The 21869-nt window shown below is 34.0% G+C and overlaps 1 protein-coding gene across 1 annotated transcript in view; it reads left to right on the top strand.

Moving 5' to 3' along the window:
• WASL (WASP like actin nucleation promoting factor) overlaps window positions 1-21023 on the top strand; it is a 66717-nt gene extending 45694 nt beyond the window's left edge. The window contains 6 exon segments of the mRNA NM_001135325.1: window positions 6207-6375; window positions 7096-7138; window positions 8097-8250; window positions 10097-10617; window positions 13857-13965; window positions 18394-21023. Coding sequence (NP_001128797.1) covers window positions 6207-6375; window positions 7096-7138; window positions 8097-8250; window positions 10097-10617; window positions 13857-13965; window positions 18394-18455 — 1058 coding nt within the window. The 3' untranslated portion in view covers window positions 18456-21023.
• The last annotated feature ends 846 nt before the right edge of the window (window positions 21024-21869 follow it).

The following is a 21869-nucleotide window of genomic DNA, read 5'->3' as shown; positions in this document are numbered from 1 at the left end:
AGCATCAGATGATTTGACCCTAGAGACTGGCCTTTAACCACTATGTTATGTCAAGATGATTTTGAAGGCAAAACTGAGACACAGGGTAAATATCATGTCTCAGGATATTTAAATTAGTACGTGGCAGAGGGAAAAGAAACAGAAGCAGCTGAGTCACAGGTTACTCATCTGTGAACTTTTAATGTAGTATTAGAAATTTTGCTTGATATAAGCCTAGTATTTCAACCTTTTTGAATTTGTTACACTATTTTGAGTTTGGATAATATATATAGTATTGAGTACCAACAGAGAAGACTTTCTAGTGGTGCCATCGAAACACTTTGGGGAAAGTAACCCCATATTTTAAAGTGTAGATGCTGTAGAAATAATATAATTAAAATTAAGGTTGTAAATACATGTATCCATGTTGGATCAGTTCCAGGATCCCCCCATGGATACAAAACTTCATTGATACTCAAATCTGCGATACAAATGACATAGTATTTGCATATAACTACAGATTCTCCTATATGCTTTAAATCCTCTATAGAGTACTCATAATACCTAATACAATGTAAATGCTAGGTACATTTGATCTTAGCCAAAAGGCTGAGAAGTAATGCTGGGTAAATAGTTGTTATACTGTATTGTCTAGGGAATAATAGCAAGAATGATCTGTACATGTTCAGAACAGATGGACCCATCCATTTTTATTTTTAATCCACAGTTGGTCGAATCCATGGATGTGGAATGCATGGATATGGAACTGTGAATATGGAGGGATGAACATTTATAAAATGAATTTCTGAAGAGGCACCTAGTTTCCATGAATAGATAGAATTTGAAAATTCTTTATGTAACAGTGGTGTTTCATAATTTTATTACCCCTACTAAGAGACCCACTTAGAATTAAATGTAGTTTCAGGGCGGGCGCGGTGGCTCTCGCCTGTAATCCCAGCACTTTGGGAGGCTGAGGCGGGCGGATTACCTGAGGTCAGGAGTTCAAGACCAGCCTGGCCAACATAATGAAACCCCGTCTCTATTAAAAGTACAAAAATTAGCTGGGCATGGTGGCGCGTGTCTGTAATCCCAGCTACTCGGGAGGCTGAGGCAGGAGAATTGCTTGAACCCAGAAGGCGGAGGTTGCAGTGAGCCGAGATCACACCATTGCACTCCAGCCTGGGCAAAAAGAGCGAGACTCCATCTCAAAAGAGAAAAGAATTAAATGTAATTTCTTTCTCTGAGTTGGCTATTGGTTTTAAATCTTTAGTTTTAATCATTTGGCTCAGTGATTTTAGACTTTCATTAAATAAATGGAAAGTTTTTTTTTTTAATAGTGTTGTTAAAGGACAAAATTATACAGCATGTATTGCCAATACTTGTATACTTATAAAATATACATATAATATGGAATTAATATATTAATACACAAATAATGAAATAAATAATTATTAATACAAGTTGTAATATTTTAAAACTGCTTTGCATTCAACTATCTTGCTTTCCCCACTAAGTGGAGACCACTGTTTGGGAGGCAACATTATTACTTTACTGTATTTGGTGCATCACCACTAGGTGGCAGTGGGCCCCTGGACCATGTCCTCCAGTAGCTATGCAGGTGCTTTGTCTTGGATCCTTATTTAGATTATCAGTTTACCACACCTTTTCAAATTTTAATTATTAAAAAGATACTTTATGTAGAATTTACATACATTCCTAAAATGCAATTCAGTATCTTCCTCACTCCTAATTTCTTTATTGGTCAATCTCACATTTTAGCATATATGCTTTCCAATGATTTGTTCTCATCTTCGTGACTGCTTGACATCAGAGGCCTCTAGGCCACCTGTTTTTCAACTGTTTTCCTTGGTGAGGCTTCTTTGCTGCTTATGTAATTAATGGGAAACTTGAGTTCTTTTAGATTTAAAATTAACTAGACATGTCTGTTCACAAGAACATTTAAAAACCTTTTCATGCAACAGTTAATCAGAAGGAGATAATTTGTCATTTGTTTTTTAAAAAAGAAGGAAAACAGCCCGCCTTCATTATATGTTTACATAGTAGTTCTTAGGATGAGTGTAATTTCATAAATGGAATAATTAAACTGTACTAGAAATGACTTGAGTACGTACATCTGTTACTAAATCTTTCATATACTTTACGTTGTTTAAAAAATGGCTCTATACCTTAAACAGGTTATCACTTTTTTTAGTGTGTCGCTTGAAACAGATACTTAATTTGGCTCTAGAATACCATTTTAAACTTATTTCCTAACATCTTCAAACTCTAAAGTAAATAACCATTGTCAACAGAAATAACCAAGTACCTAACCTCTTGAATGTTTAGAAATCCATTTTTTTCTAAATTCTGTAAGTTGTTATTAAATATTTATTGAATAATGACTTGTTGGACCACAGACCAAGAAAACTGAAAAATTGGTAAACAAAGAATGTATTATGGCATTTGTAAAATTAGCGGTGTTATCCACCTTGTAGTTTGACTTTTGTGTAAGAGATATAAGAGGTAGAATAGTTGGCCAGGCATGGTGGCTCACGCCTGTAATCCCAGCACTTTGGGAGGCCGAGGCAGGTGGATCACGAGGTCAGGAAATCAAGACCATCCTGGCTAATACGATGAAACCCCATCTCTACTAAAATATGAAAAATTAGGCTTAGTGGCACGCACCTGTAGTCCCAGCTACCTGGGAGGCTGAGGCAGGAGAATCACTTGAACCCGGGAGGCGAAGGTTGCAGTGAGCCGAGATGGCGCCAATGCACTCCAGCCTGGGCAAGAGAGTGAGACTCCATCTCAAAAAAAAAAAAAAAAAAAAAGTAAAATAGTTAATTGGAAGGGTAGTGGACTAGGAACCAAGATATCAGAATACACCTTTGCTTCTGTCACTAATCATATGACTTTATAAAGATCACCTGACTCTTACTGTCCTTCATTTTCATTAATAAAATGAAAGGCGATTTTGAAAAGAAACTCTAATTTCCCATCTAATACTAATTTTCTATATATCTCCATTATATGGATTTTTCTTTATAGGCTTACTTAAATAATGTTTTAACTAGTACGAATGAAATTCATCTATAATGACTTAAAGAGATAATGTTGATGCATAATAATATATTCATGCCTGATTTTTGGGTAGAGGAAGAGGGGAAACACACAGTCTGATTACGGTATGAGTTAAACATTGTTACTCGTTTCACATATCACTTACATTTTGTTCCTATCCTCATTCTTGAATCTTCCTCAGAGACAGCTGAATTACTTTCTCTACTGAGTTATAAATCAAGGTTATAAGAAGCTGATTTTTCAAAAATGTACTAGCTTGGATAATTTAAATCATTAAACTTAACTTTATCCAACTGTGTTTCCGTGCTAGTCATCTATAGTATAATAGATGGCTTTTATATAAGCTAAAGTGGCAGAAAATATTTTTGTTTTTTTCTGTTTTTATATTTTACTGGTGAGTCTGATTGTAGTTGCTGTTTGAATACTTAGTTCAGGAAAAGTCATATGAATAAAGAGAGTGCCTAATTCTTTTTCTTTCTTTTTTTTTTTTTTTTTTTCCTTTTTTGAGACGGGGTCTTGCTCTGTCACCCAGGCTGGAGTCAGTGGCGCAATCTCAGCTCACTGCAACCTCTGCCTTCCAGGTTCAAGTGATTCTCCTGCCTCAGCCTCCTGAGTAGCAGGGATTATAGGCCCACACCACCATGCCCAGCTAATTTTTGTATTTTATTGGAGGCGTGGTTTCACCATATTGGCCAGGCTGGTCTCGAACCCCTGACCTCATGATCCGCCCGCCTTGGCCTTTCAAAGTGCTGGGATTACAGGTGTGAGCCAGTGTGCCTGGCCAGGGAGTACCTAATTCTGATACTCCTAATTCTGTCTTAATTCTTAAATTTTATTAAGATATAAAGATAAGAAACAAAGTAATTTGTTGTAGCATCCTTATTGTGGATGGTGTTGCTGATACTGACTGGTAAAGATAAGAAGCGAGAGTGCAGAAAGGGAAGAATGAGAAGTAAAAGTAGACCACCAGATAAGTCTGTGAAGGTCTGAGTGTAACCCCAATTCAACCCTCTAGTCCCTACATTCTGGATATTCTCAGTAAGTCCTTTATTTTGTACAACTACATAAATGCCGAAATCTGATACCTGAGCAAATTTGAAAATTCACGTCCTAATCAGCCTTTCAAGGTCATTCGATACTGCTTAACTCACCTTTACTTACTGATCTAGTTATTTTTCAGATTATTCCTGGGCACTGAAAAAGCTTTTAATGATTTTATCCATATTATTCACTAACTCTCATTTTTCCCAAAAACTATTTTTTATCCATATCAGCAACTTCCTATGGAGTTTTTGAATGAAATCGTAACTAAAACTTTAGGATTATTAACATATTATATATAAATAGGATTTGGATATTAAGGGAAAAGAGTTGAATTTTGGTGATATTAAAAATATACCTTTCCAAATTATTTACTTTTTTGATAAGGTGACATGGCTTTAATAAATTTGTTTTAGTTTTGTTTTATCTTTAATAGTAGAGTTGGGAGAAAATAGGGTATATACAATTTACCCATGTAAATAAACTTTTTTTTTTTCCAGGTAATTTTAGTAAGTAGGATACTTTGGCAGTTTGGGGCATAATTGAAGAATTACAGTCAAGTTGGATTTTAAGGATCACCTAATATACATTAGCCTTGAGATTTCTATTTGCCATTTGTTGATTATGTTGGGGATCCCCAAGACCATCCTCAGAGGTGGTGATTCACCAGAAGGACTTACAGGACTTAATATATAGCTGTACTCATGGCAAACATTTATTACAGTGAAAACATATAAAACAAAATCAGCAAAGGGAAAGACACGTGGGATGAAGTTCATAAAAAAACCACACACAGGTTTCCAAGAGTTCTCCCAGTGGAGAACACAGAGGTTGCACCTAATTCCTCCAATAATGAATTGTGACAACATGTGAAATGTTGTCTAAAGGAAAAGCTTGAGACTTGGTGCCCAGGGTTTTTGTTGGGGGCTAGTTACATAGGTCTCCCCTGCCTTGCACTTACCAAGATTCCAGACTCCCAGAAGGAAAGTAGATGTTCAACATAAACTGCATTGTTAGCACAAACAGTTTAGACACAATAAGCCCACCTTATCAGGGAATAGTGGGAACCCTCTTGAAATCCAACTTCCCAAATGGTCAACTGAGGGCCAACCTTGCAAGTGGTCCTTTCTAAGAAGAGCAGTCTAAAGTGTGCTGTGTTAAACTCTTTTCTACACGACGATGATAGTATTTCATATGTTTTGGAAGTGGTCGTTAATGTAGTCACCTCAGAGGAACTTGGTCTCAAAGGAGGATTTGTCAGAGAACCATATATAAAAATAGGATCTCTAAGGAACATGTGTTGCCCTTTAGTTTAATTTTTAAGAAATTTTTCAGTTGAATGCTCCACATTCAGACTTTCATACTTTTAAGATCAAGAATTTTATTTTGAATTGTAAGACAAGTTTTGTGCTACATTTAGTACCACTTCTGAAGATACTATTAATAATATGGAAAGATGCCTTTGACATTTTTACTGTTGATTCTTGCACAAGATGAGTGCTTTAAGAATGTTTGCATTTTAAATTTTTAAATTCTATGCTTCTGATAGTCAAGGTGTATGCATACTGGTGGGGAAAATATCATTTGACTTAAGTATGCCAGTTTTGGAAAAAATGGTAGTAATAATTTTAAGTACCCTTTTTCTTCTTGACTAGTAAAGTTGAAACAAAGAGTTAAGCCTATATTTCTTTGTTAAATTTAAAACAAAAATAGATACTTACTTTACTTTCTTTATCCTTGTTACAAGATGTGTTTCACTTTACTATTGAGCAATGTGTTGGGTATGAGGCTATTATAATCAAAATTTAAGAGATTAGACTAATTATATTTAAATTCTAGCTGGAAGTTCATATTCTTTATGAAATTTAATGGTATAAGAATGTAAGTTTGCTTTGAAATAGTGCATCTACACTAATTTCTTCAAGAACTTACAGATTTTAGAAATTTAGGCAGCACTTTATGAAAAAAATGTAGAAATTTAAAATATAGACAATTTATAATGAAGTGATCCTATTTCAGAAGAAGTATTTAAATTGTAAATTATGATTGTATTTCATTGTTATCTTAAATTATATCCCTTTTATATAATTTGGTTTTATTTGCAGGTCCTAATCTACCCATGGCTACAGTTGATATAAAAAATCCAGAAATCACAACAAATAGATTTTATGGTCCACAAGTCAACAACATCTCCCATACCAAAGAAAAGAAGAAAGGAAAAGCTAAAAAGAAGAGATTAACCAAGGCGGATATAGGAACACCAAGCAATTTCCAGTAAGACAGTTCTTTTGTTCTTACCTTCACTTCTGATTTATTCATTGCTGTTCTTGATTTTTAACTTGTTAGAAAATTTTCTTTTCTTTTTGGGAGGATGTGTACATTCATCACTTGGATACCGTTTTAACTATGCACTTTATTGGAGTTTTGTTTTTTGTTTTTTTTTTAAGGCAGCTGCTCAATAGATGTTCTTGGAATCTTACGGTTTATTTACTTTTTCAACTATGAGAAAAGAAAAATTAGATAAAGTTGTTTCTTCAGCTAATTATTGGACATAAAAATGATTTATCACTTTGCTCTAAAAATAGCATTTAGAAATTGTTTACAGATACTGCCTAGGGGCAGTAAAAACCTTTGGTATTTATATAACATATTTCAAGCATTTTCATATGAATTATTTTATTAGCTCATTATGAAACCCCTATCCCGTCATATATATAATGCTTGGACTCTTATGCTAATTTGACAATTAAGGAAATAGATGCTCAGAGAGATTGTACAAAATTTTAAGTTTCAGTTAGTAGCAGAGTCAGGGCTAGAATCCTGTTCTTCTGACTCCTTGTACATAGTTTTTATCACAATATGGTTATGTCTGTGAGAACTGTTAGTTCAGACCAAAAATTCAAAGCCAAATGTAGATTGGATTTCATATATATTGTGTTTATAATGCCCTTTATGCATTTTGTCTTTCTATTTTGTTTCTATTTTCTACTTTAGGCACATTGGACATGTTGGTTGGGATCCAAATACAGGCTTTGATGTAAGTATGTTTTCAAATCATATACGTTATAACTGTATGTGGAAATGTATTGGCCTATTTTAGATTTTTTTAATTCATTTTTGTGGTTTCTGGTATCTATTTGAATGTGCTTGTGTTTTATGTATGTATACAACTGAGGTTTAAAACCATATTATTGTTCTGTCATTCATGGCTAAGTCTCTAAAGACTTAGACTAAGGTTTTGTGTACCTTGGCTTTATACACTGTATAAATAAAATCCTTGTGCTTTGAAAGCCAAGAGAAGAAAATCATTTCTGCCAAGTGGTAATTTCAGGGGAATGTATACCAAATTACTAGAAAGTAGTATAATCAAATTCTGAATATTCAGTTGTTGAATTCTCCAGATCTTTTCATTCTCCTGTTCTTTTTGGCAGTTTTGCCATTGTTTTATAGCACTGTGAAACTGCTGGCAAAAATTAATCAGCATTTGGATACATTATTTTAAAGAGATATTATTTGTGATTGGAGTAAAAAATCTTTTTGGTTATTTTTGTTATAGCTACAATGTTAACTCTACAAACATACTGAGCACCTCTTTGTGCTGGGCATTGTGCAAGGTGCTTGGGATTACAAGAAGATCCTTGCTCTCAGATTGTCAAATTAATTTACTTTTTTTGTATTTATTCCTGATTTTTACATACTTACTTAGGACAAGGTAGAATAAATGGGCATTGAAGATGTCTGAATCATGAATAGGCTCATAGAAATCTAAATGAGTTGCCCTCTTTTTGAAGGCAAGGAACAAAAAAGAAGAAGAATAAAATAGGGAATCTATCTGTTCATTTTTTTTAAAATAAAATATTTTAGTTAGCACATAAGTAATACAAGCATGTTAAAAGTTTAGGCAAAATAATTTCAGAAGGACACAGATGAGACTTAAAATTATGCTTTTTAAATTGGGATATATTTTTATAGTTAGCAGTTACTTTCTTTTGTAGCTGAATAATTTGGATCCAGAATTGAAGAATCTTTTCGATATGTGTGGAATCTCAGAGGCACAACTTAAAGACAGAGAAACATCAAAAGTTATATATGACTTTATTGAAAAAACAGGAGGTGTTGAAGCTGTTAAAAATGAACTGCGAAGGCAAGGTAACTTTTATCTCTATTCAGCGTTCTGTTTTGTTTTAATCTTTTGAGGTCAATTTCATGGAGAACAGTTACATTCATACATGTGAACCCTTCCTTGAGCAGAATGTTGAAGTTTATGGACAACTAATGTGGCCCATCACACTATGTCTTAACTTATTTCATTATAACTAAAAAACTTTACAAGGTTTTGTTTACTCTTTATTCATAAAAATCCATACAGAATCTTCACAGCTATTCTATTTTAAAGTAAAAACTTATAGTTGCCTAAATGTTTTACTTGAGGAATCCTATAAACCACCAGATTTTATTGTAATTCAGAAGTAGTAATTTAAATATAATCACTTTCTAATTAGTAATATACACATTTTCAGAATATAAATAATGTAAACTTTCTATTTTGAAATACAAATCCTTTTTCTTGGATAAAGTATGAAATTTTCTTTTGTACCTGAGAGCACAATTTATAACCTTTTAAGATTTGATATTTATTTTAAAGGACCTCGTATTTCAGTTTTGTCTTAATAATTATCACAGTAAGATGCAGATAAAATACTCTAAATTTTCCAATATAACAGTCATCTCTTTGCTACCTTATTAGGACTGCTTTCTTTTCTTCTTCCTAGCTTGTGCATACTCATAATAGTGTAGTTAAGCAAAAGCTCCAGTTAAAAAGTTCTTCTGAAGAACTTAACTGTCATTTTAAATTAGGCATTCAGTTTACTTATGTCTTTTTCATTGCCATTGTTCATTTAAACTTTGATTGATAGATTGACTTATGTAGTTCATAAACATTATTATGCCAGTACTGGTCTCAGGATATTTAGATGTAAAGGATTCTCATGCCTCAGCCACCCAAGTAGCTGAGATTACAGGCATGCACCACTACACCCTGCTAATTTTTATATTTTTAATAGAAACGGGGTTTTTCCATGTTAGCCAGGTTGGTCTCAAACTCTTGGCTTCAAGTGATCCTCCTGCTTTGGCCTCCCAAAGTGCTGGGATTACAGGCATGAGCCACCATGCTCAGCCAAGTTTATTTTTCTGTTATATCTTACATTTTCACTGATGTAGAATAAGAATGCTAATATCATGACTACTAGAATAATAGTAATTTTTGTTAATAACTTTAATTTTGCAGTGTATAGAAATTCTCAGTTAATTTGTTAATAACCAGTTCGTGTCTCTGGAATAAGTAATTGAACATTTCAACGAAGCAGCCAGCCTCCTATAATGCCATTACTATAATTGCAGACAATTTTTAGAGATACAGACATTATACTATAAAAGTACAAATGTAAATTAAATGACAAAGGCTTACATTTTGAAAGAAAAGCATTATATTTGGGCTTTAGCGCAGATTAATATGAATGAATTCTATTCAGCTATGCTACACTATAATTCTGAATGTGAATTGATTTTATTTAAAAAAAATAAGTGTACTTGATTCTTTTTTAAAGAGGGAAGGTATTTATTTTTATTAAAATGTAAAATAATGCTAATTAACAAAATGTTTAATTTCATTGGTATATTTTGTTATTATTTTGTAAAGTAGAAAATGTTTATTCCCCTTACTTTCAGAACTGGTACTAATTCCTAAAAAATAAACTATTCTGTTTTAGCTCATATTTTTTTAAGAACCAATAAGAAAGTGATCTTTAGGCTGACAATTCTCAAAAAAAATTGTGAGATATCATCTGTGCTCAGGTATCTTTGTAAAATAAAATGCAAAGATGAGAACCTTTTTTGGTATTATTTGATTTTTATACATGTTAAAATGAATTACTTTTCAATATGATGTTTATGAGAAGAAAAAAGCATGCCTTCTTTTTTTCTGTTTGCATTTCAGCACCACCACCTCCACCACCATCAAGGGGAGGGCCACCTCCTCCTCCTCCCCCTCCACACAACTCAGGTCCTCCTCCTCCTCCTGCCAGGGGAAGAGGCGCTCCTCCCCCACCACCTTCAAGAGCTCCCACAGCTGCACCTCCACCACCGCCTCCTTCCAGGCCAAGTGTAGCAGTCCCTCCACCACCGCCAAATAGGATGTACCCTCCTCCACCTCCAGCCCTTCCCTCCTCAGCACCTTCAGGGCCTCCACCACCACCTCCATCTGTGTTGGGGGTAGGGCCAGTGGCACCACCCCCACCGCCTCCACCTCCACCTCCTCCTGGGCCACCGCCCCCGCCTGGCCTGCCTTCTGATGGGGACCATCAGGTTCCAGCTACTGCAGGAAACAAAGCAGCTCTTTTAGATCAAATTAGAGAGGGTGCTCAGCTAAAAAAAGTGGAGCAGAACAGTCGGCCAGTGTCCTGCTCTGGACGAGATGCACTGTTAGACCAGATACGACAGGGTATCCAACTAAAGTCTGTAAGTAAGCTTTTTTTTTTTTTCATTTTAGATCCTCTATCATAATGGAATTTTAAAGTAATTTATTGAAAGACATTTTTGAAAAGCGTATTCTTTTTTTCCTCTTGCTAATTCGTTCTTAACCCTATAAATTTAAAAATACTTTTACATGCAGTGACATGCACAAATTTTTAATTCAGCTTTGATACGTCTCTATAGCCATGTAACCCATATCTCTATATCCAAATGTAGGGTATTTCTGTCACCCCAGAAGGTTTTCTCATACCTCTTCCCAGTTAATTTTTCCATAAACAATCACTGATCTAATCACCATAGATTAGTTTAACCTATTCTAGAACTTCATATGAATGGAATTTTACAGGATGTTTGCAATTCATTGTTCTAGACTTTACTTTCAAATAAAAGGTACTTTAAAGAAAAATCCTTATTAAGCTATGACAATTAAAAATAGCCCTACTTGAAACCAATTGCAATCACCTTAGGAAATCTAAACCAGTAGCTTTATGAAAATTAAATCATGTTCCAAAGTTTTCATGTTCTAAAATTTAGATTAGTAGAGAATCAGACTAAAAAAAATTGAAAGAGTTGTAATAGAATTTCTGACAGTGACGGCAAATAAATTTAGGATTATCTGATTTGGATGAGGTAATCATTTAATCTTACAGGTCATTTAATCTTCTAGAGTTCAGCAAACATTTTTCTATAAAGGATCAGGTAGTAAAACCTTAGGCTTATATAGGCAATATGGCCTTTTGTGACCACTCAGCTCTGCTGTTTTACCACAGAAGCACCACAGACAATACATAAATGAATGGACATGCTTGTGTTCTATAAAACTATATTTGGACACTGAAATTTGAATTTTATATAACTTTCACATATCAAAAATACTCTTATTTTCTTTCAGCCATTTAAAAATGTAAAAATCAAGCTTAATTTTTAGATAGTTTTAAAAAAAAATCTAAGAACAGGCTGGATTTGGCCCATGGGCTCAAGTTTGCTGACTCCTATCCTAGAACCTAACCTGTCTACATTTACATACTTATTTTGGAGCCTTTTATAACATGTTCTCCAGGACTTCAGGCAGGTCATGGATGATAGAGTTTTTCTGTGAAGTAAATGGAGACGACAGAGGATGTTTTAATTGAAAATTATTTCCCAGTATAGGAATTAAAGTAACTTTCTAGATCTCAGAAACTTTGTCTAAAAGGAGAGCGATAGATAGGAAGCACAACTAATTGAATGAAAACATGTAAACATTAGCATAGATTTAAGAAGACTCTGATCTTTAAAATACATCTAACTCTTTTCTTTACATGTATTCAGGATGACACTTAAACCTATGAACAATCATCTCTGTTCTCTTTCCCCGTTTAGATCAGACTAAAGGCCTGTCAGGAGCAGTTGAAGAACTTTAAAGAGTGGTTAGTGGGGAGAATTAATGTCAAAATGACCACAGCCCAGCTTTTACCTTGGAATCTCTGCTAGTTCCTGTGTCATTCTCATTCCCGTAACTCTCACTCCTAACCCGCCTTTTTGTTTTCCCTTTTCTATTTCCTTTTCACAAACCAACTTTTGTTTCTTTCTCTCATTTAGCTATAATAAGGTGATTTTAAATTTTTAACGAATAAAGTTGTATCCTCATTTATTTTAAAAAGTTTAAGAGTTAAATTTCTATTTACTTTCTCCATAACTTTCTCCCATCCCAACTCTCCCTTTCTTTCCAAAAAAAAAAAAAAAAAGAAGCAAAACCTGTTCATTGATGTGTAAGAAGTATCTTTTAGAAAGAAAAATATTTTCTATTCCAAGTATTGGATGGGGGCCATTTTTATCCTAAATAATCACTTTCCTTTTGATTGCATTTATTGCAATCATAGAGTGCATAATCAGTGAACTATTGGCATGTTATACATGTAATCTGAGTTTGCTATTTTTTTAAAAAGACCGTTTTGTGGTTGAAATTTCTGTGGCTATGTTTCTTTAAATTTTTTGAGTAAATCATCAATTTATTGTGATGAATATGATTAACATAAAACCATAGATTTACTTTAAAGGGCTAGTAGGAGGTATTGAATACTCACATATATTTTTGAATTCCATGGTTTCAGTACCTCAAATAGTACCTTGTTCAAGTAAGCACTTCAAAAAATGTGTTTGGTGAGAGTGTGCTCACTTGTGCTTTGTCTGCTTTACATTATCACATTGCTTAAAGGTAGTCTAAATGTCCCTACTGCTGTTGGACCTCCTTGAGAGCCTTGTGCAGAAATACAAAGCTCTGAAACTCTTTGTTACCTTTTTTCATTTGTGGTACTTCTATACTGGAAATAGTTAATACATAATGTTTAAAGCCAAAATACTAAGGAATGAATCTGTATCTTAGGGGGAACCACTTTGAATTTTTTTAAAAAAGGTGTTTACTCCAGAAAAAACAAGGAGTATTAGAGGAAGAATTGTACAGATCAAAATGGAAAGTTTGTCTAAATAAAATAATTGTCTTTGGGAAATGATTAAGAATTTCAAAAATATATATTATATATGTATGTGTTAAAACATAGGTAATTATTTAATACAGCTATGCTGTTTCATCTTTAATTATAATTTTTTTTTTTCCTGAGTGCACTTTGGTACAAATGGAAGTACTTCAGTTAGGGATTGTTACTTGCCTAGTGAGGCAGGTACATTTTGAAAGTTGCTCAACTCATCTCCTTAAAAAGAAATTATATACTATGAGAAAAGAGGTTCATTTTGAAGGTATAAATATAACATAAAGGTGTAAAGCTGAATTTTTGTAGGCAAATATAAGTTTCTACAGTTTTTCAATATCTTCAGTGTGCGTCCCACGTAACAACTCTGGAGTCTAAATATTAACCTCTGTTTATAACATGAAGTCCCTTGATAATAGCTTTAAAGTTGATCAGCTAAGTCTGTGTGTGCTGGAATAAACAGAAGTAACCCAGCAAGTATTATTCAGGAGAGGGTTTGTTATCTGAATATAAACATAGATTTGGAAATGTATTTTTGGCTTATACATTAAGATGGAAAGGAAATATTTTTGAATAATATCTTTAAGGCAGCAGTTTGTTTCTTGTTAATTTGATTAATCTTGTCCTGAGCTTGCCAGTTTGATATCTTTTTTGTCTTTTATGATAAGAAGTGATTCTAAGAAAGTAGGACTTTCTGGAGACAAACATTCTTTGCTAAACATTTATTACTGAGTTTTGCTAACTTTCTTTTCCAAGGTGTCTGATGGCCAAGAGTCTACACCACCAACACCCGCACCCACTTCAGGAATTGTGGGTGCATTAATGGAAGTGATGCAGAAAAGGAGCAAAGCCATTCATTCTTCAGGTAGAGAGAGAGAGAGAGAGACAGAGAGAGTGTGCGTGTGTGTTTAATAAATTTGAATGTTTGATGTTCTGTTATTTTTATGACTGTCTTTGCTAGCTTTCTCTCTGCTAATTGAGTAACTACTGATGTGGGCTCTAGGATGTATTTTAAAAAGTTGTTGCCTCTGTGACTAGTCTCTCTGAGACTTAACAAATGCAACACCACCACAGCCATAGCCATAAATTGAAAGAACAGCTTTGGGAATATTGACGGTTTTGTTTCCTATATCAGGAAATGCTAATAGACTTCCTAGCAAACAACCTCTAAACAAAGCTTGAGATTTTTAGATCTCATTCCTGTGACATTACTGTGACATAAAAAATTCAGGGCCAGGTGCGGTGAGTCACACCTGTAATCCGAGCACTTTGAGAGGCCGAGGTGGGTGGATCACCTGAGGTCGGGAGTTCGAGACCAGCCTGGCCAACATGGAGAAACTCCATCTCTACTAAAAATACAAAAAAGCCGGCGTGGTGGCACATGCCTGTAATTCCAGCTACTCAGGAGGCTGAGGCAGGAGAATTGCTTGAACCCGGGAGGCAGAGGTTGTGGTGAGCCAAGATCGCACCATTGCACTCCGACCTGGGCAACAAGAGCAAAACTTCGTCTCAAAAATAAAATAAATAAATAATAATAATAATAAATCGGGCCATTTACCTCATCTGTGAGGATTAGGGCTAAGAATTTCAGTAATTTTTACTGTTTCTAGAGTTTGCTAAAGAATACTGACTTTTTAAACCTTTCTTTTTCATTTTCTGAAAGGTTGATTTGAACAAACCAGTACCTATTCTGAGGTTATTATTAAACATATACATACCACCATATAAATGAATATTGCTTTAAAGAAAGAACAAGAATATGAGTTTTGCTGATTGGAGTAGTTGAGGTTTGCTAAATAGCTTCTCCAACATGATGTGCTAGAATCAGATCTTTCTTCTTATTAGATTTATTTAATCACTGTGAGCCTCAGTTTCTTGTTTGTTACATTCAGAGAACTCACAAAGCATACAGATGTGAGAATTAAATAGTATGTCACTAACCTGCAGATTGCCTAGCACATAGTAGGTGCTTAATAAATGTTACCTTCCTTTTGTTTCTCTGTAAGGATGTGCATGTCTTAAGATCCTTGAGCAATGTTTGTTTTCCTTAAATAGGCATATTTGTACCTACCCTCCATTACAGAGATAGAGGTAAATATTTATTGTGGAATAATAATAAAATTTTAGCAAAAAAAAAAGTCCCTGCCTTCATCGACTTGCATTAGGTCTAATGAGAGAGAGAGACAAGCAATAAACAAAGCAAACTAGAAAAACATATAGTATGTTAAGTGGTGACATGAAGTAAGGACAAAAGTCTAACAGAAAAGGGAAATAGGGGGCAGACTGTTGAAAGAGAGGTTCATTTTGAAATGATAAAGGATGATAAGGGACGATAAAGCCTAACTAAGGTGATTTGAGAAAAGACCAGCAGTTCAGGAAGTGAACCATGTAGAAAACCAGGGAAAGTGTATCCGATGGAAAGAACAGAAAATATAAAGTCTGTGAGGTTGAGAAACAATGAGGAGATCACGGAGCTTGCAAGGGAGGGAGGAAAAGAATAGTAAGGAATGAAATACAAGAAGTAGTAGGAGGCCAGTGGTAAGACTTTGGAGACCCCTGAAAGTGCACTAGCTTTTATTCTGAATGTGATGGGAAGCCATTGGAGGGTTTTTAGCAGAGGTGTAGTAATGATCCAAGCAAGAGGTGATGGAGGCTTGAACCAGGTTTATAGCACCACTGAGAAGTGGTTAAATATTAGTTATATTTTGAATGTGGAGATCACTGGGTTTGATGATGGTTTGAAAGTGAAGGTTGAAGAAAAAGAAGAGTGCAAGATAACTCCAAGGTTTTTGACTTGAACAACTGGAAAGGGGAAAGACTTACGAAGAAAAAGTTTGAGAGGGAAGTTTAGGAGTTTGGTTTTACATATTAAATTTGGGATACGTATTAATTCAACTATAGATGTGGAGTAGGCATTTGGTTATGAGTCTGGAAGTCACAGGAGAGGTCTGAATTGTTAAATTGCATGTCAATAGGATATACATAGACACATGGTATTTAAAGTTATGGTTATGTTTATGGTATAGTCTTCTTTAGCAAATTCTAAAAACAGTGAAAATTACCTAAATTCTTAGCCCTAATCCTCACAGATGAGGTAAACTGCCTGAACTTTTTATGTCATAGTAATGTCACAGGAATGAGATCTAAAAATCTCAAGCTTTGTTTAGAGGTTGTTTGCTAGGAAGAGATAAAGAAAGGTCTTCATTCATTCATAAAGAAATGTAAGGCTTCTGTGAACTACATGATTCTGAAAAAGCATTTATTCTATGCTGGTATCTGTGAGTTCTGCTAAATATTTCCCTACAATAAGTTTTTTTTTAAATCATATATAATAGACACGCTAATATAATGAAAATATTGGATGGTTTTTACTTATTTTCAGACTCATTTATTTTAACGATTAGTATTTCTGTGGTAGTACCTGATGATGGAATTATTAGCTACTTCTTCCTCTTCACCATAGATACTGATAAGTTTCTGTCTTTGGTCACTCTGTAATGCCAGCATAGTCGGGTGTCTTTGATGCTTTTCATCCAGGTAAATTTTGTGAAGCATGTCTAGCAAAATCTGGTGGCAAATTATTTCCCTTGCTAGAAAAGTAAACAGAAATTAACATGACTCAATTGGACTCCTTTCCAAATAAATTCTGTAACAATTTAGAGCTGACCATCAGACTTAAATAAATAAATAAATAATAAATAAATAATTATTGTTTTAAAAGTAACAACTTAGTTTAGGGCTAAGAGAAGATAACGTTGCCCCTCTTGGGCTTCTATTAATATTCAAGTTCTAATACTAGAGCTCTAGTACTTCTTCAAATACTACCTTCACACAATCAATTTTACATGAGAAAAATAGAAGAAAAAGATTGTTCTGTGTTCTGTACATGTAACCCACACATATGTCACGTAGTCTTACTGGCTTTTTATCATTATCAAGTACAATTACTCAGCCACTGTCCCACTTTATATACTTGGCCTTCATGGGTCCTATATATATATTTATATACATATTTATATGTATTTATATATTTATATATAGGTAAATGTATTTATACATATTTTATATATAGGTATATAAAGAGGTTAAATATGGAAAGTCAGTATAATATAGAAGTATGCTTATAAAATCTGATGATATCTAAATAGTCCTTCAACAAATATTTATTGAACGGCTGATGTGTAGTGCTGTTTTGGTGTTGAGGATACAGTGAAAAATAAGATAGGCAAGGTCCCTGCTGTCATGGAGCTTAACAGATAAAGTACAATAATTTTAGATATTAGCAAGTGATATGAGGAAAATAAAATGGGATAGGCAGTTACTGATTATGGGGAAGGGCTATACTTTACATATGATGGTCAGGAAAGCCCTCTCAGGAAGTAGTTTTTGAATGGTTTCTAAATGATGAAAAGATTCAGTTTAACAGAAGAAATAGCTATTGCAGAAGTTCTAAAGCCAGAATAAGATTGGTAAGTTTAAGGGACAGAAAGGAGACCATTTTACTAGAGAGAGTGACTTGAAGGGAGAGTACATTATGAGAAAAGTTTGGGGAGAGAGAGAGAGAACTGGACAAATCATGTAGGGTCTTATGGAGGGAGGTAACATCAGATTTCATTCAAATAGCAGTGGTAGCCACAGGAGGACTTTAAGAAGGGTAGCAACATGTTTTTTAAACTTGAAATTTAAATAATATCACTCCATTTGCTCTGTGTCAAATAGACTCTAGAGTTGCAATAATCCAAGCAGGATGTGATGGTGTGGAGAGTAGCAGTGAAAGAGGTGAAAAAGAGCAGGCTTGATAATTGGATCGTGAAAAAGGAGGAAGTAATAATAATTTCTAGGTTTTTGGCCTGATTATGTGACAGGATGGTGATGCCATTTATTGAGATGGAGCAGCAGACCAGGATGGAGCAGGAAAAGAAGATTGGGGAAGGAAATAAAAGTTAGAAGTTTTGAGTTTGAGAATCCATATGAAGAGTACAAGAAGGCAGTTGGATTTGTGACAGAAAGGTCAACCCAGATGTGATTTTATACATTAACAGGTTGAAATTTGTCACATAGATATTAAGGAACTAGAACCATAGTCTTCTGAGCCCTGTTTTAATCTTTAGTTTACTGTCATACTCTATAGATACATTTCTTTAGATTCACTTTAAACTGTTTTAGTAACTACATTCTTCTGGGAGTCACATTATCTGTGTTTCAGGAGTTAAATAATTGGAGAAACCACCTAAGAATTATGTAATGTTATTTTATTTATGCATATGTTTTAATTGTCTTGATTTTCTTATAGACGAAGATGAAGATGAAGATGATGAAGAAGATTTTGAGGATGATGATGAGTGGGAAGACTGATCTATATATTATATATATATATATTTTTAAGGTGAAATACTAAACACTACTTTCTGTCTGTGGATTCTGTAAAATTATCATGTAAATGTTCTACCAATTTGCTGTATATTTTTGTTGCCTTTTTTGCTTTTTTTTAATCTGTGCAATACCTCATTTAATCTGTAAAGGTTTGTCGTAATCCTCTACAAAGCTACTCCCTGTTATTGTGTGCAAGTTTACACCAGGATGCTCACTTGATTTGTGAATATTTTTCATTCCATCAACAAGGGAGTTTAAATACTATATGTGAGACTGACAAAAACCTTAATGTAATTTACTTATAATGCCAGAAGGAAAACACTATTTTCATACCCTACTTTTTCTGTACCTAAATTTTCTTAAAAAAAAAATCTAGTATAGCACTACATTCTTTTTTAAGTGATGCAAACCTTAGTTTCTTTAGCCCCTTTATTTTGAATACAATGCTACATATGAATGTTGAAGCTGATACATTGCACAGTTCTGTAGACATCACTACACCGATGCAGTTTCTCAAATTTTAGCAATATGCTCTACATAAAATCACTACAGAGATACTAGTGGGGAAGACGAGTAACACACCTCTTACAGTAATACTGCCTGTTATTGGTATAGCAGTGGTATATGCAGACTGGGATCATAAGGAGCCCTTACATACTTGTTATTGACTGAGGTTATTTTTATGCTGTAGCAAATGTGACAGGCTCTTTTTAGCAAAATTTTTGAAAATTTTTTTGGTATTACTCTGAAACAAAATTTAAGTTGGAGTTTCGGGGATTTAGGGAGTAGTTTTCATTCTACATGAACTGAAGTAATATTATGGTAACTCCAATATTTGGTTAAAAAAACTATACAAATCAGAATAGTACTAAAATACTGTAGAATTTTAGCATTTTTATTTTGCACTTTGCATGGATTGAGGTGTTCAGAAATACCAACCATAAAAATGTAATGGAGTTGGCAAAGGTGTGCGCTGAAACACGGAACCGAACATGCATTGATTTGGATAACTTTTGAGGGTTTTTGTCAAATAGCATGTGAAGGGTTACATTTTTCTTAAAAGATTGGTGGTCCCAATGTCAAATTTCTTGGAACACATAACTGAATGATAGATTCTTTTTTAAAAGATAAAACTTTACAACCTGCACATTTGTTATGCATACTAAATGGTGTGTTAAAATTAGGGTTTCTTTGCCTCTCTACAGTACACTAATCTGCCTAAAGGTGGTTGTTTCATATTTATAATGCTAATTATCATACCTACCTACTTTAAATTTTAGGTAGAAAATTATCTGATTTAAATACAGACATATTTTTCTCACATTGAGTCGTATGCATAATGTAGTTCCAAATGTATTTCATTACTATAGTCACAATATCCAACTAAAAATTACGCTATCTAGAATTGTACCGACCAAAATCTCGTATTGGCAGATCTTGACAGGCTGGACCTGCAAGATGTGGCTTGAATTTTAACCATTTATTACATAATCTCTAGTGATCATGCATCTAGTTATCATAAGAAATAATTTAAAAGGTTTTGTTGCTGAAAGCAGTAAGTGGTGCAGTAAAATACTTAAGTTATTCAAAGAATGTTATCTTTCTTGCAAGAGTAATTTAAGCACATGGGAAAGATTCTAGACTTTTTGTTTCTTGCAACAACAGTGCCCTCTGCTGCTAGAAACCTTTTTCTACTTACTATCATTTTTATTGTGGCTTGAGCTCAGTCAATCTGGTGCAGATGAGGCTGGACAACTACTAACCAATAAAATTAGGAGTTTGTACAAAAGTTAAATGGGACATTATAATTATTTTAAGTAATGTTAATTGAAATTTTTTTTTCTTTTTGACAATATAAAAAACATTTTAAATTTCCTAGAAATGTCTTCAGGGCAATGCCAATTTAACATCTCTCTTAACTTTTGGCCAAGAAATTCTAGATTTTCCAGCTGACTTTGGTGTAATATATATTTATCAGGAACTTCTCTCAGCAGAGAGTACCCATTCTTCGAGTTCAAAGCACAATTTTAAACATGTAAAATGGATATATAATTTGCCAAAGGTAATTGATTTATTCTTTTTTTCTTAAAGAAAAAAAAGACATTGGTTGTTGTTGCAAAAAGTCTAAATTACTGTTGGTTGCAACACAGCAGCTGTGGAGTTCAGTCCAGGCATGAAGACTAAATCTGCTTTACCAAGTAAGGTGTAAGGTTGCATGTTTCAGTCCTCTACCATCCTGCACTGTGAGCAGCACTATACCTGTGCGTTGTCTGAAAGCCTTCCGTATATTCTCCAGCTAAATGGTCGTCTGGTAGCCTTTGCATTTAACAAACTAGCATGAGGCTTTTTATATCTAAATGCTACGTGATAGACAATTTCAGCTAGCCACATATTGTATGTATGAGATTCATAAAGACTTTCAATCATTTCATTTTCAAACAACTGAAGTTTTGTTTAGTATGTGAATTCTTTTTTTGAAATGTATAGTGAATAGGATGTTGCACTGGTGGCAATTCATCATGGAGCATAATAAAATTAATTTGACCCAAATAGTATAAAATAATGTGTTTCATTTGTTTATTGTTAAGAGAGTAAAATAGGTTTAAAATTTTTAAACTGTATATTGAAGGGTACAGAGCGATCAATGATAATGGTTGATGTTTTCAGCAGACTGCATGCCCTGAGAGTTAGAGTGTGCCATTAAATAAACATGGTGAGCAGAAGAATGTTACACCCTGTTCTGTTGGGAAACATGACAGCTGCTCAGCAGCTCCCCTAGAAGCCACTGCTGTCGTTTACAGAGCATTGACATTGCAAGGTCAAACTGTTTGGAACTCTTCCACATACCAGAAATGTTGAAGTTTTCTAAATCAGAATGATATTGGAGTTTATTGGTAGTTTCAATAAATGCCAAATATAGCAGTTTGTATGGGACATAAGTAGCTTTTAATAAATGATATCAAAGAGGGTGCTCATTTTAAACAGTAAACTCTGTTTTTGATAAATAGAATTTTCTGTTTCACTGACCCTGGCACAAGTGGGTGTCTGAAGATTAAACTGAGTTGCGGAATTCAGAGTGTAGGATGCTACAAAATTCCTTTTAAGAGCTTAGGCCAAATTTAACAACCATTTCAAGAGTAATATGTTCTATTAAAAAGTTGTTTCTATTGAACAAATGTGAACACTTAAGAATATATTAGACTTTTAAAAGAATTTTTTAAAGAGAAGTGAAATATGCCTAAGAATTGTTTGTCATGTCATTTTTATCTAATCAACAGAGGGGATTCCCGAGATAACTCTTGTTTTAGAAAAGGAGTTCCTAAAGGACAAATATAGAGATAAGGCTTATTTATAGTACAATGGAAAAGCCTGTATGGAAAAGTTGGGAAATTTACC

The sequence above is a fragment of the Pongo abelii genome, chromosome 6, assembly GCF_028885655.2.
Source record: "Pongo abelii isolate AG06213 chromosome 6, NHGRI_mPonAbe1-v2.0_pri, whole genome shotgun sequence".
Classification (NCBI taxonomy): Eukaryota; Metazoa; Chordata; class Mammalia; order Primates; family Hominidae; genus Pongo; species Pongo abelii.
The sequence above is the reverse complement of the archived record's forward strand: the minus strand, read 5'-3'. Positions and strand labels throughout refer to the sequence as shown.